Genomic DNA, 16,811 nt, shown 5'->3' with positions numbered 1-16,811 from the left:
TCTATTTGTTGCCTAAGATTCATAAAGATCCCAATAGACTGCCTGGTCGACCAATTGTCTCTGGCAGAGGCTCGTTGACTGAGCCCTTTCAGAGTTTCTTACACAACATCTTAAACCTTTATTGCCTCTGATATGGACTAGAATAGAATATACCACACAATTCTTTGCCATTATCTCTGATATGCAACTAGAACTGGGCTGACTATTATGTACTCTGGATGTCGCCTCTTTACATACTAGTATCCCACATTGGGCAGGACTCACTGCTTTACAATATTGGCTTGCTCGGGCGAATATGTACGGACCAGGATTTAATACCCTTCTGGTTTTTATGGCTGAAATGGTACTTACCCATAATGTCTTTTATTTCAAAGACAGATGTTTCTGGCAGGTTCAAGGTACTGCTATGGGGGCTTCTTTTTCCCCTATATATGCGGACCCGTTTATGGCTTACGTGGAGGAACAGTTGGTTTATGATAGCAATCATAATATTTTTATGAATGAATTAGACATTTGGCGGAGATATCTTGATGACTGTTGGTTGGTGTGGAAAGCGGATAAGGCATTTTTATTTGAATTTATGGAATATTTGAATTCCAACAAGTGGGGTGTTGAATTTAAGTTAACTTTTGATAGATCCGAAAAAATCACTTTCCTGGATGTTTTAATTAATAGAGCTGTGTCAAACACTTTGGAAAGTGAGGTATTTAGAAAGTTTCCTCAATTCAACACCCTACTTCATGCCACAAGCTTCCACCCACAACATGTCATCAGGAATATCCCCAAATCATAATTTCTTCGTATTAGGAGAATTTGTTCGGATTCCTCCAGGTATGCCCACCATCGACAGGAGCTAACAGCCAGAGTCAAGAGTAGGGGATATCAAGCAGATGACATCACTAGGGTCAGCCTGTTTACTAATCAACAAGATAGGATACAGTTGCTATCATATCATTCTAAACCAATAGATCAATTTCAGGAGCTTAGATTAATTACTACTTATGGCAGGAACACTAGGAGCTTCATGAATATTATTCAGAGACATTGGTATTTATTACAGTCAGACAATATATTGAATAATTACATCAAAGATTGGTGCTCTTATTCTTTTCATAAGGGGCGGTCATTGGGATCATTATTTAGTCATTATAAAAGGGTGCACAATTATCCTTCCAATCCCCCTGTCCAAACAGCAATTACTGGGCAACTTTTGGTAGGTTGTCATCCATGTGGGCACTGTTCATATTGCCCGAGGGTGCTAAAGTTGAACAGTTTCACTAGTCATAATTCCCTACATGTTTATAATGTTTCTTTTTTGCCAATTGCAGTACCAGTTAGGTTATCTATTTAGCCCAATGCAGCTGTCGGGCATTTTATGTGGGACAGACTTCCCGACCCTTTAAATTAAGGGTCAGGGAACGTTTAAGTGACATCAGAAATAAAAAAGTTTTGAGTTCTTTATATAAACATGCACTTAAACATCCCACTGGGGTTTTCAGCTTTATGGTCGTTGAACTTATCAGGTTCAAGAGTCCAGATGTCCATGCACTGCATGAGTTATTAACTAACAAAGAAAAAATGTGGATTGTCAAATTGGGAGCTGTATGTTCACCTGGGTTGAATGACCAATTTTAAATTATTTTGTAAAAGATTATTGTTTTATATATATATATATATATATATATATATCTTTCACTGTATTTTTGTCGCACATAGATATTTTGCCATATAGTAATTATTTAATAATTATATCTACTTGAGGGCGCTGTAATATTTAGTATAAATGAATGTGTGCAATTAGCTTTCTTAATGCATTATTTTTGTGGTGTGGTCACTGAATAAGGCATTTGCCGAAACCGGTATGACCCCACTGGGGCATTTTCTCATGGAGGAATGATGGAACAATAAACTCTTTACTGGAAGGCTACACTGGAGTGATGGCTTTTTTATTGCAGTTAGGTTTATGAGGTACAACCGTGCACTTGTTATTCATGCAGGTATCAGTGTTTTAATGGGTAAAATTACCCTTCTTACTTTGACAGCTAGGGAAGGTAGGTGTGAAGGAGGAGGGGGGATACCTTGAAGAACTACAATTCGGACTTCACAAAAGAAATGAAGTTAGCATTTTTAAGAGGAAGCAGCAATAAAATGCACTTTTCAGTTCTGTTCTGTGGCATTTGCACTGCTTGTGTTTGAAGTAGTCATTGAAAAAGGAAAAAATGTTAACCAAAACTAGGGTGGCCTAATGGGTAAGGTGTTTGCCTTACAAACACAAGGTACAGGGCTTGAATCTAACAGGGGATAATTGGCTAGGCTAGGCTTAAAAGGGCTCGCAAGGGCAGTTAGCCTAGTACTAATCTATGAACCTATGAACAGTGAATGCCTGTAAAATCAGTGCAGTGACAGGAGCTTTAGAGAAAAAGTGGCAGACATGATGCAATTATTTAGAGACAAACAATGAAATCTGGGATACCTAGAGGCAGACTAAACAGTCAGAATTACTTGAAGATGCCAAACCCCATGTGATCAGACTCAGAAATTATGTATAAAAATATCTAAAAGCCTGTAAATAGTCTCAGAGTGGTGTTAAAATGTAGGATACACCAAACCATGAGGAAATAAACATGTTTTTTGAGTCTGTGGGCACGGTTCTCCTTCAACCAAGTGCTGCATGCTATCGATGTCAGCTGTAGAAGTTACTGCAGCATGCATTTTCATTTCAAAGCATATTTGTGTGCTTTTCTATAAGCTCATATATTTGACAAATCTCAATGGCCCTATTCAAAGTTAAATCACTGTCAAGCAAAATATTTCTCACAGCATCATCTTTAATACCACATACAAGTCCGTCTTTTATCAACTCACCCCTTAAATCACCAAATCTGCATGTTTTACCTTTTTCTCATATGTTTTCAAAGTTTCACCAGGCTTTTGATCTGTTGTATAAAATAAGTGCCTTTCCAATGTAATATTCATTTGGGGGTTACACACTTCTCTAAATTTACATTTTAAGCACTTGTGGTCTTTCACTCAGCCAGTACCACTATATGATGGTTTTCCTGCTCTCCTGAAAATACAGCAGGTGCATACACAAATGAATGCTCTTTCTATGGCTTCTGAACCAGCTAAATTAAGCAGAATAAATGCCTTTGTATTGTCATCTTTATCAAAAAATGCAGCTTGTATAAAACTATTGTACTCTTGCTCAAACATGCAGCTTGTATAAAACTATCGTACTCTTGCTCAAACTGTCTCCAATTCTCTGCAATATTGTCAAATACGAATGGTCCTGGTTTTTGAAGTCCTTCAGCCATGACAACAAATTGTGCCCAAACACACTAAAAAAATAATTCTATATGAACATGCACACACAGTCTGTACTTATAATAGCATTCAAATTTATTTTTTTTATTTTATTTTATTTACCGGGAAAGTCTGACTAGACACAGGTCCATTTTCAGCAGAGGCCCGGGGAGAAAAGCTTCAAATACAGTAGAATACAACAGATACACACTGACAAGATTAATCATACAAGAACTCTTTACAGTTCAGCATACTTAGCAGAAATGAACATTTTTTAAATAACTAAGAGTGAGTAAATACTAAAATAGGTAAGCCTGAGTAAGTACTTTGTAGAGATTTTTTTTTTGCATAGAACTATAGGGGCTTTATCCTTGGGTAAACAAGCAGAGAATGGGAGGTTTTGTTGTTAGTAGAATCCCAGCAACAGTGAGTTGGTAATGCTTAATCTGGGGGGAATGACATGGGCAAAGCCAATTTTTTATGTAGTTGGTTTTGAGAAGATTTTTAAATTGGGAAGTAGATGTTGTAGAGGTTAGGGGATTTGGGAGTGCATTCCATGTTCTGGCAATAGAGCAGGCAAAGAGAGATTTGCTAGCCTCACTTTTGTGTTTAATGACATTTATGTGGTTCAGATTAGTAGATCTTAAGGTTCTGGAGGTGGTGTAGGGGTGAATTAGTTGCTGAAGGGCAGGGGTTTATCAGGAAGGTAGTAGAGCTTATGGGCAATTATGAGCTGGTTGAGCATGAGGAGTTGTGGAAACTCAAACCAGTTAAGTTGCTTGAGGGCTAGACAGTGATGGGACCTATGGGTGGCTTCGATAGCAAACTTGGCAATCTTGTTGTAGCAAGATTCCATCTTGGTTAGTTTGGTGTGGAGAAAGGTTGGTTAAGATAGGGGAGGCATAAAGGAGGATGGATAACAGATGGGTTCTTGCAATAGTGGCTTTGGTGTGTTTAGTCATGAACTGTCAGTTCCTATAAAGCCTTCTTGATTTTTTGGGCTTATATGTATGTCGAATTTCAGATTATTGTCAATGTCTATACCTAATAGCTTAGTGTGAGTTGTTTGGGTGATTAGAATAGTATCTTTGGATTTTATGGCAAAATTTTTGTTTGCTGGAGGAGATCTACCAGGGCTAAAGAGAATAAGTTTGGTTTTCTTGGGATTGAGTATAAGTTTGTTGTTGGCGAACCATTGTTCGGCTAGGGTAAAGTTATTTTGGGTGATGATTTTTTGTTCATTCAGGATGGGAGCGGCACATATAATAGTGGTGTCATCTGCATATTGCACTATAGAAGCAGAGAGTGAGGATGAGGCTAACTGGTTAGTAAATAGTGAAAATAGCAAGGGACCAAGGATGTACCCTTGAGGGACACCTATGGCTACTGGTATTAAGGGGGACAATTGGTCTTACCATAGAACTGCCTGTTGACAGATAGTTACTGAACCATGATATGGTGGAGAAGCTTATGTTAAGGGTAGCTAGGGTTGCTAGGAGCATACTGTAATTAACCATATCAAAGGCTTTGGATAAGTCTAAAAATATGGAGGATACGAATAGACCGTTATTTCTATAGTGATTCACAATGTTTGAAAATGAAAGCAGTGCTGTGGTAGTGCTATGTGAAGGTCTAAAGCCATGCTGGGATGTGGATAGTAGGTTGTTTTTTAGGAGGGAATGCATAAGCTGGGTATGAACTACAGTCTGTAATATTTTTGATAAAGGTGATGGAATTGCTATAGGGCGGTAGTTGGTAAATGCATGAGAAACTCTTTGAAATACTGTACTTTGTGAAATATGCTTGGAAATGGCTGTATTTTATGAAATAACTGTACTGTAATACTGCATGAGCTTGCAAACTCTTCATACACTTCTGATATCTCAAATAGCTTTAATTGATGAAAAAAGTAGTACTTAGTGAAAAAATGCTGTCATTTTCCTTATTGTATACATTTTATGTGATTCAGACTTAAACATTTTCTGTAGTTATTTAAATATTTTCATCAAGATGTCACAGTTTTGGACATTTCATTTAACTAGAAATTTGTTTAGAGCGTTCTGAGTGCTTCTTTTATATTTTGCAAATAAGAGATCATTTAAATAAGCTTTGATACCCGAAATTCATTTATGACCTGTTTTTTTGCAAGTTATACATGCAGTAGGGATGATTCATTCCCATATATTCCTCCACTTGAGTGCCTTCGGTTCTGGATCTGGATCCCACTTCTGACACCATGTCACTCGACTTGATTTACAAGTAAAGATGAACAGACTGGGTAGTTTGTTTAAACTGCTTTGTTATGTAGAAATACATCAGGATGGATAGCAGCAGTCCAAAATATAGACAAACTGAGTAACTGACAGACTGCACAGATGTACATGCTTACATCTCAACAGCTTACTACAAAATGGCAGTCAGGCTCGCACATGCTCAGTATTTATACACTTGTGCAAGCCCCTAGAAAGCTTCTTAAAGGTATACATACATATTGATCTACAGCAGGGAAAGGCTTGATCGCCATCATGGCAGAATGGGGGAAAAGGGGGAAGGATCTGCATCCTGGATGTGCAAAGGCACTTAATATTTTACCTAAAAATTACTCGAAGCCTTTATAAAGAGAAGACAAAGGAAAGTAGTGAGAGACCACCTCAAAAAAAGTCTCAAAATAGGGAGCCAACTGTGTCTCCTTTTACTACTTTCATGGCAAAATTGTACCAAAGCATGTAAATGCCCACTTCACAAGAGCAACAGCAGCTACCACAACCTTTCGTAGAGGGAGTCAAACTCATCTCATCTCAAAAGCAGTTGCCTGGTCATCTGCTAACACCTTTTCCAAGTACTTACCCCAGTGTTAGAAATCTTGATCTCTTTGCAGTTCAGTAAATGACAGTTTGAGTAATTTCAGTATCCATTAAATCTTTATCTGTCCCAAGTATTTAAATGTTTTGCATTGCTTTTAACTCATTGTATAATCTGTAAGCAAGCCAAAGTCTACTTTTCATCCAACTATAACCTATAGAGTATAGATATAAGAATTGAAATTGGTCCTCATATGAAAGAGTTTTAGAGTCAATATTTCTTTTTGTCAGCTTTCTTTGCAGACTCCTCAGAGCAAGTAGATCATTCTTTGAGTAAGCACAATAAAATGTGAATTGTACTTAAAACAGGCCTAGCATAGTATATAAAGAACTTAATTAACACATTTAATTTTTGGCAGTTAAGGTCCTATTAAATAAGGCAACTATGCATGTGGCCTTATTTTTAAAATTGTTTACATCAGTCTTCAATGACAGAGTGCTAGACCTTTAATGCCAAGTTTCTGTGTACCCGAAGAACAATTAGAGTCAACAAGTGAAGTACCATAATCCAAATTAGCTGGACCAACATAATAATAATAATACCACTCTTACAAAAAGTAACATTTAATCCCATATTTCTATACTCCTTGCTGAATAAGAGAGAACATTAAGTACAATCTTTTTTATTTTTAAATAAAAGATGTAAACCAAATATTTACAATTAAATCATTACAAAATCACAACTTATTTATACATGTTCTCTCAAAATAGAATCAACATGTGATTTTACACTTATATTTTTTTCAATAGACTTTTCAATTTGACCCAATATTTAAAATATGGATTTTTTATATTAATTCTTATCCTGCTAATATTTATCTTACTGTGATATACAACGGTGGTTAACTCTCTGAAGTCTTTAAAAAGAAGGAAGAGTTTCTCTTATTCAATGTTTTTATTTTTCTTGCAAAACTAAAAAATCTCATAATATATGGTATTCTGATGTTTTAATATATCAAGGAATTGCAGAGTTAACCAGTATTAAAGATCTTGAAGCTATACATTTATTAGACCATATTGTTTTAGAGAAGGATTGTACATCTTTTCAATATTTATTAACTTTCACAATTATTAAATATATGTTGCCAGGCAATTCTTAATTTCTTTTTACATTTCCAGCATCTAACTTGCTCTGTTTTATACATTTTATTCATGTTATGGGGTACGGTATTTCCAACAAATATATTTTCATGTAAAGATTTTCCAAGATAAGGTAGTGTTAAACTATAAATCTGTATTGATTTTATTACTACTGTCTTTGGTTTTAATTTGATTTAAGAAGTTCTAATATTTATCTTTAAAATTAGTTTGTAATTCTGAAATTAATTTATGTAATTGATAATGTTTCTTTTGTTCCATATTTCCCTTGATGATCATTTGACATTAGCCCAATACCTTGGCTATTCATTTTTTCTTTACCTGTCATTAGGAGCATTTTATCAAGTATTTTTCCCTTGTATATGTTAATATCCAGTTTGTATGATCTAATTGAAATTCACTCACTATTCCAACTACTGGCAGTAAACTATTTCTGTTAAAATAGTCTGACCAGAGGATAAAGTTGTTACTACTTAACTCCTTCATTTTATTATGCCAGGAGCTTTCTGTCAGTCTTGGAGTATATGCTGTTGAAAAAATTGGAGAGGATCATTTTTTTTAAATATAGGGTTTATAAATCTGTTATTTTGAAATGTTTACTATTATATTTAATTAGATTTTATTAACTTATTACAATGTTTTCCAGTACCCATAACATTTTATCCACTATTCTAGTTTCAGGAGTAGATCTCCATTGAGACTAATCACAAATTATGTTATCTAAATCCTTCCACTGAGCTTCACATGAATTATCTGTCCAGTGTAGTGTTTTTTATTTGCAGATGCCAGGAGATATGTTCCAATATAGGTAAAATTTCTCCCCTTCCCTCATGTTTCTGTATTATTTATATAAACTGTCCTTGGTTTAGTTGAAAACAAGGAATGTCATCTGCTATTCCATTATTTAAAGAATTCACTTATTCAAATAGTTTATAATATTTTGCATTTATAATAGAATCTAAACTAGCAAATGAATGCCTAAATATTAAATATTAGCTTCAACCAGATATGTGTCCAAATTATCTAACCTAAATTAACTTGGTTTTTGATTGATTAGTACAAACTCTGTTTTTTATTATTAAATTTAATTCTAGGGACTCTCATATTTACATGTTTTATATATCTCTTATAATGATTTGCTTGTATTTTGTTTGTTAATAATATGTCTGCAAATAATTGTACCTTGGACTGGAAAACTCAATAAATTTGAAACCTCCTATGTTAGTATTATTTCTAATAAAGTTTACAAGACATTTGATTACTAATGCAAATGGCAATAATAAAAGACAACAGCCCTGCATTGTTCCGGTTTTTGTACTAATTACTTGAGATATTAATGAACTAGTTTTAATAAATGCTTTTGAATTTCTATATACATTTTCAGTTATACAAATACATGCTTTTGGAAGTCTGTACATTTCTAGTATTTTAAATAGGTATGCCCAGTTTACGTTATCAACTGCTTAAACTTATGCCTGCCAATTTAAGATTTTGTTTTAGCTTAGCTGATATTTTTTATAATAATCTTAATATTATCATACTTTTTTTACTAAAACAAGCTTAATTTTTATGTAGTCAGTTATTCACTATTTGTTTCATTCTATTAGTAATTATAGAAGTAAATGTTTTTAATGAGCATTCAGGAGGGGGATATAGGTATGTATTAAACACACAATTCTGGAGGCTTTCCTTACTTTATAATAGGTGATCTTCATGAATAATGCCAACAAGGTGGAATTTTATTATTATTTTGAACTGACAGAAAACTTATTTTTTATAAATTAAATATATTACGTTTTGAGGATATAGTTTATAAACTTGTGATAGTCCATGTAATCCAGGAGCTTTTTTAATTTGTTCTTTAATGTCATTTATCATTGCATTTTTATTAATCCCTTCCCTTGATCTGTAGTTGGTTTGTTTTAATATTTTCAGATAAAAACTTTACTAAAACTACTTTATCTATTTTTTATCCTCTATGAATTTATATCAGATACAGAACTTCTTAAATGCTTATAGTATTTCCTCAACATCTGACTGATTTTTTATTTGAATCTGTATTTAATATACTTTTATTTGATTAGTTTTATTGATTAGTTTATGTAAACATTTTGGTGCCATATCATAAGAGTTTTGTTTTTTATTTGTTTTTGTAATGCAGGTTCAATTTTGTGTGCTATTTCTTGGTATTTTTTCTTTAAGCTTCTTGGCTTCTTTTATAAGACACTTCTCTCCTTTTTGAACTTTTAAGTTGGCTACATGAAGTTTTTTCTTAGACTAGCTTTAAATGCTCATCCCTTTTCTTAATTATTTTATTGCACCAAGCCTTAATCTTTCTACCTTAATAGCTCTTTATCTAATCCCATAAGATAACATGGTCTGTCTCACCATTTCCATTATGTTCCATGTATTCCTTAATTTAATTTCCTATCCATTTTAAAGTTCCTCTGCTTTGTTGTATCAGCTGAAGTTCTGCTAAATAAATTAGATCTTCTAATATTTATGTGTAAATTAAAAAAGTGGGTTGTGATCGGATGGGGCATGGTATTACTCCATCAGTTTTATTTTGTAAATTGCTTGATTTAATCAGTCAATTCTCATTTGAGTACCAAATGCATAAGAACAGTGAGAAAAAAAGATTTTCTGCAAAGTGCATTATATTTTTGAGATTTTCTCCAGGGGACTACAATTTTATTTATTTATGTATTTATATTTGCACTGGTATTTTTATCTGTAGTTAAAATCTCCAGTTATTAGACCACATTTTAAATTACTTAGTGTTATTTCAAAATTATCTCTAGCCACTTTTGATCCAGTTCCTGGAAACCAGTATACATTTGCTGTTGTACATAGCTCTCATAGCCACCCAGGGCCTGTTTTGCAAATACCTAAAACCAGACTTTAGTGCTGTAACCTCTCCATTTCCACACTTGGACCCAAGCTCTGGAGGTATTTTCCCCCAAATCTTAATGACTTTTTCTAACTACTACTCTTTTTAGACTCAATTTAAACAACCTATAACAGTACAAGCTACTTCTAAATTTTCTTCAGGTCACATAACCTAGTCTCCCTAATCTCTGACACATGCTACAGATCATTATTACTGTAGTATATCTTTTCTAACTCCATATTGTTACTCTTAACTGATGGAAATATTGTACATAGTAGTTTCTGTTGACTACCTTCTTAAAGTATTTTCTATTGTAATTACATATTTCTTTGTTTTAGCTTATTTTTTTATTGTATAAATTATTCTTACTGTTTCCAGTTGATGTGTGTTCACATTCTGGGTTGAGACTAAACGTGATCCAGTGGGATCAGTGCTCTACCCCAGTTAACACAATTATATAAATTAAAACATTGTGAAAATTATTTTATTCAATTTTAAATTTATTAATGATGGTATGCCTTTTATCTGCAAGTTTATCACTGGCATACCTGCTGATTTCTTAATGTAGCAGTCCCCCTTCTCTTCTCTTTAAATGAAGTAATACATAAAATATCATATTCTTTATTTAAATATTTGACATAGTTCTCCAATAAATGTGTATCATGAAATGGCGCTCTCTGATTTACTTAAATTTGGGAACTTTAATAGAGCTTCTTTTATTTCCATTGTTGATGCGATTTGTCGATAAAACCTTTAAATTACCCATTTGTGATAATTTTTACTTTTAGATTTCTTATTAAAGTTGGGTCAAGTGTGTTAGTGCTCAGCAACAAACTTTTAATCTGTTAGTTATATGAGTTCCTGTCAGTTCGTCGAAACTTCAGCAGTTCGAACACCATATGTTCGATCTGTGAAGTTTGAAAATTGATTATTGCGAAACCACGGAACACCAAATTCTTTCCCAGGGAAAGAATTCAGTGGGCTGTTTCTGTTGCTTCGCTATTTTCAGCACTGTGGTGGAAAGTTACAGGTCAGATTTAGGTAAGTGTGTGATTGTGCGGACATTAGGGTTAGGGCACGGGTTAGGTGAGTTAGGGTTAGGGCGCAGGTGAGGTGGGTGTGCAATAGAGACAGACTTTAGGGTTAGGGCAGGATAGGTGAGTTAGGGTTAGGGCACAGGTCAAGTGAGTGTGCGATAGTGACGGACCTTAGGGTTAGGGTTTGGGTTAAGGTAAGTGGATAGATAGTAGTGTATGTACAGTTTAGTGTAGTGTTAGATGTAGGATTTTAAGTGTATGTGTGTGGATTGCTGTTTTTTTTGGTGTGCTTGTGTTGTGTGTGTGTTTCTTGGAGCAGTGTTTTTTTCCCTTTGAAAAAAATCGCTGTTCTAAGCCTTCGATGGTTTTGCACTTCGAGGTTAGAAGTTCGAACATATGGTGTTCGAACTTCTGCTGTTTTGTCTAAGTGATATAGACCCCAGTTATATTGCATGTGATTCCAAACATAAGACAAAAAGTATAGTACCTAAGAAGTTTAATGTATTAATTTAATTTAAATACTCTACAAAAAGAAAAATATCATCACTAACATGGATACCATAGTTCTAGCTTAAATTCACTAAACTAATTTCCCACTCAACCAATGCAATTACAGATGATCTATTATTGTAAAGTTCTCTACAAAAATATGTAAATCATTGTGATTTAAACATTTCAGTAACATATCTAAATAAATGCGCTGTATTATTTTTTTTGGTGTGATCTTAACTTTTCCTTTTTTATCAAATATAAAACGTTTTATTATCTTTTGTTTCCTTCATTTCTGTCTCTTCATTTCAAAGAAAAAAGTTCTTCTCACATAACACATTTATTTTTTCTTCTTTTGCTATGTAAAGAATTGTTTCCTATTTGCGTTTCTATACAAATGATTAGTTTCACAGTACATATGTTTAACAAAGATCCAATATACAAGTGACATGCTTACATTACGTTAAAAATATTTACCATTCATACTATTCATTTTCTCCATTTTCAATTCATTTTTATGACAGTGTGTACAGAAAAGACAGATTACTTTGTTTATTATATCTGAGGATTGATGCTCTATATATTTATTACAGTTATGCTACCTATGAACATATTAACCAACTTTTTATTTTACCCTTCCATATTCAGCTTCTTAATATTCTTTCATGCCAGATTAATTTTTTATTATACATTTAAAGCTGATGTAATAAATAAATATATTTAACATAAATGCCACACTTAAAGTTTAATGTGCCATTAACTATACATATTGAACTGTAATGTATGCATATACAAAGATGCAGTATACCAGAAATACTGGATGAGGTTATAATACAGGAAGCAATGTTCTGAAGTAATATATGCTTGCCCCTTCTTTAATATTTCCATGGTGCTTGTATCATCATGCACATGAAGCCCCACCCCATAACTTGTTTTTTTTCTTAAAATATGACTGTTCTACATGTACTGCATCCTCCTTCATCTGTTGAGACTTCAGAGCTTTTACTAAAGTGAAATTTCCAGCTTTATATACATAATGTTGCAGAGTACCACCCACATTATTTAAGCCGAAGAAGGTCTTGAATTAGATAAAACAAATATGTACTAACCATCAGCATCTGTACAGTAATACTTCAAGAATACATGCATACTGAAAACAATTGAAATATTCTTTGCACCACCTCAAACCTTAGATTGTGTATGCATAAATGTGTGTAATAGAAAATGGTATAAATGTGTGTAATAGAAAATGTTTCTGATTATCAGATAATTTTGTTATGCTGTCATGTCTCTGTCATATATAATATTGTCGACATGCCACTTGGTCAACATTCAAAACATGCACCATTACGTCGCACATTCATTATATTGTACAGTCAACACATTGACAGTCAGTACATTGAAAAAAGAAACAAATTTCCTTTCCCGATGCTTGTCAATGTTATGGGAAGCTTTTTTTTTCTTTTAAATTGAGATGAAGATTAGAGTTAGGGTTAGCACATATTGCTAAGAGGGGAGGGGGCTTTGCACTGCTTTTGTGCCTCTTTGGGGCATCCAGCAAGGACCTAGTTCAGTTAAACAAACAGTCAAAATGTATTTTATTTTAGTAATTCTGTTAGAGTAGAATAAAATAACTTTGTAAACAGAAAAGTCCATAATATTGTAAAACGGCTAAACATTGCACATGTTCTGCTTTAGGTGAAAAAATAAAATCTTGATTCATTTGATTTTAGGTATCGGAAGCACAGATTTCAGTGTGAATTTCAGTCAGCAGACATCACTTGGAACACCCCAGTTACATCAGCTATCGAAGAACTTGCAGCAGTGCACTCAGTCTGTGATGGTCTCTGACAAGCTTCATCTCCTGACTACTGCGCACCATAATTCAGGACATAACTGCAGCAGAAGCCCTGAGTGTAACAGGGAAACACTGCCCTTACATCACCCCACAAAGAACATAGTGGAGTGTGCTCAGCGTGTGAAGGACTCTGACAATCATCAGTCCCTTGCTGTACAACTGCACCACTCAGGACATAACTGCAAGAAGAAGTCAGAATCTAACACAAGTTTTAGTTTACAGAAAAGTGCAGTAATTCATACAAGATCTCACACAACAGAGAAACCATATAATTGTTGTGAATGTAGCAAGTGTTTTACAGATCAACGATACCTCAGACTCCATAACGAGCTCACACAGGAGAGAAACCATATAAATGTGATGAATGTAGCAAGTGTTTTGCACAGAAAGCCTACCTCCGTCTCCATCAACGAGTTCACACTGGAGAAAAACCATACAAGTGTGCTGAATGTAGTAAGAGCTTTGCACAGAAAACCATCACTTGTCATCCATAGACGTGTACACACAGGTGAGAAACCATATAAATGTTCTGAATGTGGTAAATGTTTTAGTGAAAGACAAAACCTCAGAATCCATCAACGAGTTCACACGGGTGAGAGGCCACATAAATGCACTGAATGCAGTAAGCAGTTTAACTGGCCTAGTCAGCTGATCCACCATCAGGCTATTCACGCAGGGAATACTAAGCCAGTGGAAAAAAAATATAAATGTCCTGAATGTAGTAAGTGTTTTGCACGTAAACAACACCTTAGACTCCATTACCGAGTTCACACGGGGGAGAAACCATATAAATGTGCTGAATGTAGCAAGTGTTTTACACAAAAGCAGTATCTCAGAAAACACCAACGAGTTCACACGGGGGCAAAACCATATAAATGTGCTGAATGCAGTAAGTGCTTTTCAGAGAGAAGATATATGATACGTCATCAGGTCACTCACACCGGTGTGAAAACATATAAATGTACCGTTTGTAAGAAGGGTTTCATACAGATGACTGAGTTACTAAAACATCAAAAGGTTCACACGGGAGAAAAACGATATAAATGTCCTGAATGCAATAAGTGTTATAGAGGAAGGAGTGGTCTCCTGTATCATAGAAATACTCACAAGGGGGTGAGACCATATAAATGTCCTGAGTGCAGTAAGTGTTTTTTACGGAACAGTGATGTGGTATTTCATCTGGTCGTTCACTCAGGGAAGAAGCCATATAAATGTACTAAATGCAGTAAGTGTTTTTCACGTCGCAGTCATCTAATAGGTCATCAGACTGTTCACACAAGGAAAATGACAGGATTGGCAAGCAGAAAGGAGAGCAACACAGAATAAAAGATACTCATAGACAGTACAAGCAACGGGACGAATAAAGGAAAAAATTACAATTGTACTTAAATATGCTGTCAATACACACAACCCCATTTGAAATGGGTACATTGCCATTGCTGAGAAGAACATTGTTGCCTAACATCAACGAATGAAGCAATACTAATTTCATGACCTCTTATTGTCGCTGATTTAGGAATGGTGTCCGTTCCTGTCATGTTATTAGAAATCCAAAATATTTGTAGGAATTGAAAAAGGCAGCAAGGAAGAATGCAGAAAAGGGGAACAGATCATCAAACCTTGTAAGAAAGATAGGTGTGACAAAAACAACACACAATATTAAAACAGGCTGGGATTTAGCTAATAGTATTTCCAATAATAAACTAAAATATGAACACAAGCATAAAAACTTAGAAGGTATGTAGGTAAATACAAAACAAAGCAAACAGACAATTCATTGTTTTTCCAAAAAGATTTTAAAGAGATCTGTGAAAAGCAATAGCAAAACCATTTAAGGAAGTAAGTTTATTTTGGAAAAGCATTTTTGAAAGAGATTGGATGGAAGAGCTGAAAGAAATGGTAAGAAGGTCTTAGGTAGAGGATATGAAATGGGAGAAAGCAACAGCCAGAAAAATGGAAAGAACATTAAGAAAAGCTCATCACAGGAAAAGCCTAGGTTCAGATGCAGAGCCTAACTTCTGTCAGAAGGTATTAACATATTTACGCAAAGATTTAGTCTGAAAATTATTTGTATTCATATCCTGAACAGACACCTGGTCAACAATATGAAAAAACATGGGCTTCCTTAAGAGTAAACCTTTAGAACTATAGGCTAACAACTTGCCTTCTGAAAATATACAAATTATATACCAGAATTATTTATAGTAATTTAGAAAAAAACATCAATTATGGCAAGAGAAAACAAGGTAAGAAAAGAAAGTCATATGGAACAAAGGATCATTTGTTGTTAAATAGTCTTAACAGAGAGTTGTAAAATGGGGAAGAGTCTGAGTATGGCATGGATAGATTACAAAACGGCATTTGATAGCATCCCACCTTCATGGATTAAGAAATGCTTACACGTGTCTAAGATACACCCTTCATTGATCCGTTACATGGCAATGACCATGAAACAGTGGCAATGAACCATGACAAAGGGCAAATTATTATCATAGGGTTAAAAGAAAATCAAAGGGGGTATTCCAGGGTGATTCTGTGTCACTGCTGCTGTTTTATCTTGCTGTTAATCCATTAAGCTGTGTACTAAACAGATTAGGTTGTGGTAACAATTTGGCCCTCAGAAACCAGCCTCGTTTAAGGACTTCTCATCTACTTTTTGTGGATGACTTAAAACTATTGAGTTCATCAGATGAGGAGTTGAAAGCACAACTATAAATGGTTAAAACTTTCTCAGTATAAGAATGACATTTGGTCTTGATAAATGTACAAAAGCAACATTTAAAAAAAGAAAGAATGCAGCAAACAAAAAATTATCAACTTGGGATAGGAATGTGATATAAAGGAACATGAGCAGGCCGGCGTGTATAAATATTTTGGGAATTGATGAAGGATCAGCAATAAAGGTCAGTAAGGAATACTTCAAGAGGCTGAAACTAATGAATGTTGAAAACTGCCCTGATGGCTAGAAATAAAGTGCAAATCAAGTTACTCTTCCTCTTGTAACGTACAGTTTTGGGATGACAGATTGGCCCCAAAAAGTACTGGATCAGCTAGACATGAAAACAAGAAAAATACTTCATGCTTTTTAATTGATATAAAAATCAATGTATACCACGACTATAAATTCCTCGCTCTGAAGGAGGTACGGGCCTCCTTGAAACTGACTACATGTGTAGATTTGCAGTTGCGGACTATATATGCATCTGCTGACGTCATCAGTTCCAAACACAGTGAAAGCTTTAAAACATGAGAAGAAGTCTAAGATGTCATCTTTA

At 34.5% G+C, this 16,811-nt stretch overlaps 1 protein-coding gene across 1 annotated transcript in view; it reads left to right on the top strand.

The window, feature by feature from the left end:
- LOC122790677 overlaps nucleotides 1-16,811 on the top strand; it is a 560,216-nt gene that overhangs the window by 175,222 nt on the left and 368,183 nt on the right. The window contains exon 10 of the mRNA XM_044058200.1: nucleotides 13,412-14,857. Within this exon, the coding sequence (XP_043914135.1) occupies nucleotides 13,412-14,857 (1,446 nt within the window). The remainder of the gene's footprint in view (nucleotides 1-13,411; nucleotides 14,858-16,811) is intronic.

The sequence above is a fragment of the Protopterus annectens genome, chromosome 16.part0 (genome assembly GCF_019279795.1).
Source record: "Protopterus annectens isolate FY-2018-M chromosome 16.part0, PAN1.0, whole genome shotgun sequence".
NCBI classification, from domain to species: Eukaryota; Metazoa; Chordata; order Ceratodontiformes; family Protopteridae; genus Protopterus; species Protopterus annectens.
This window is presented reverse-complemented; position numbering and strand designations above follow the sequence as displayed.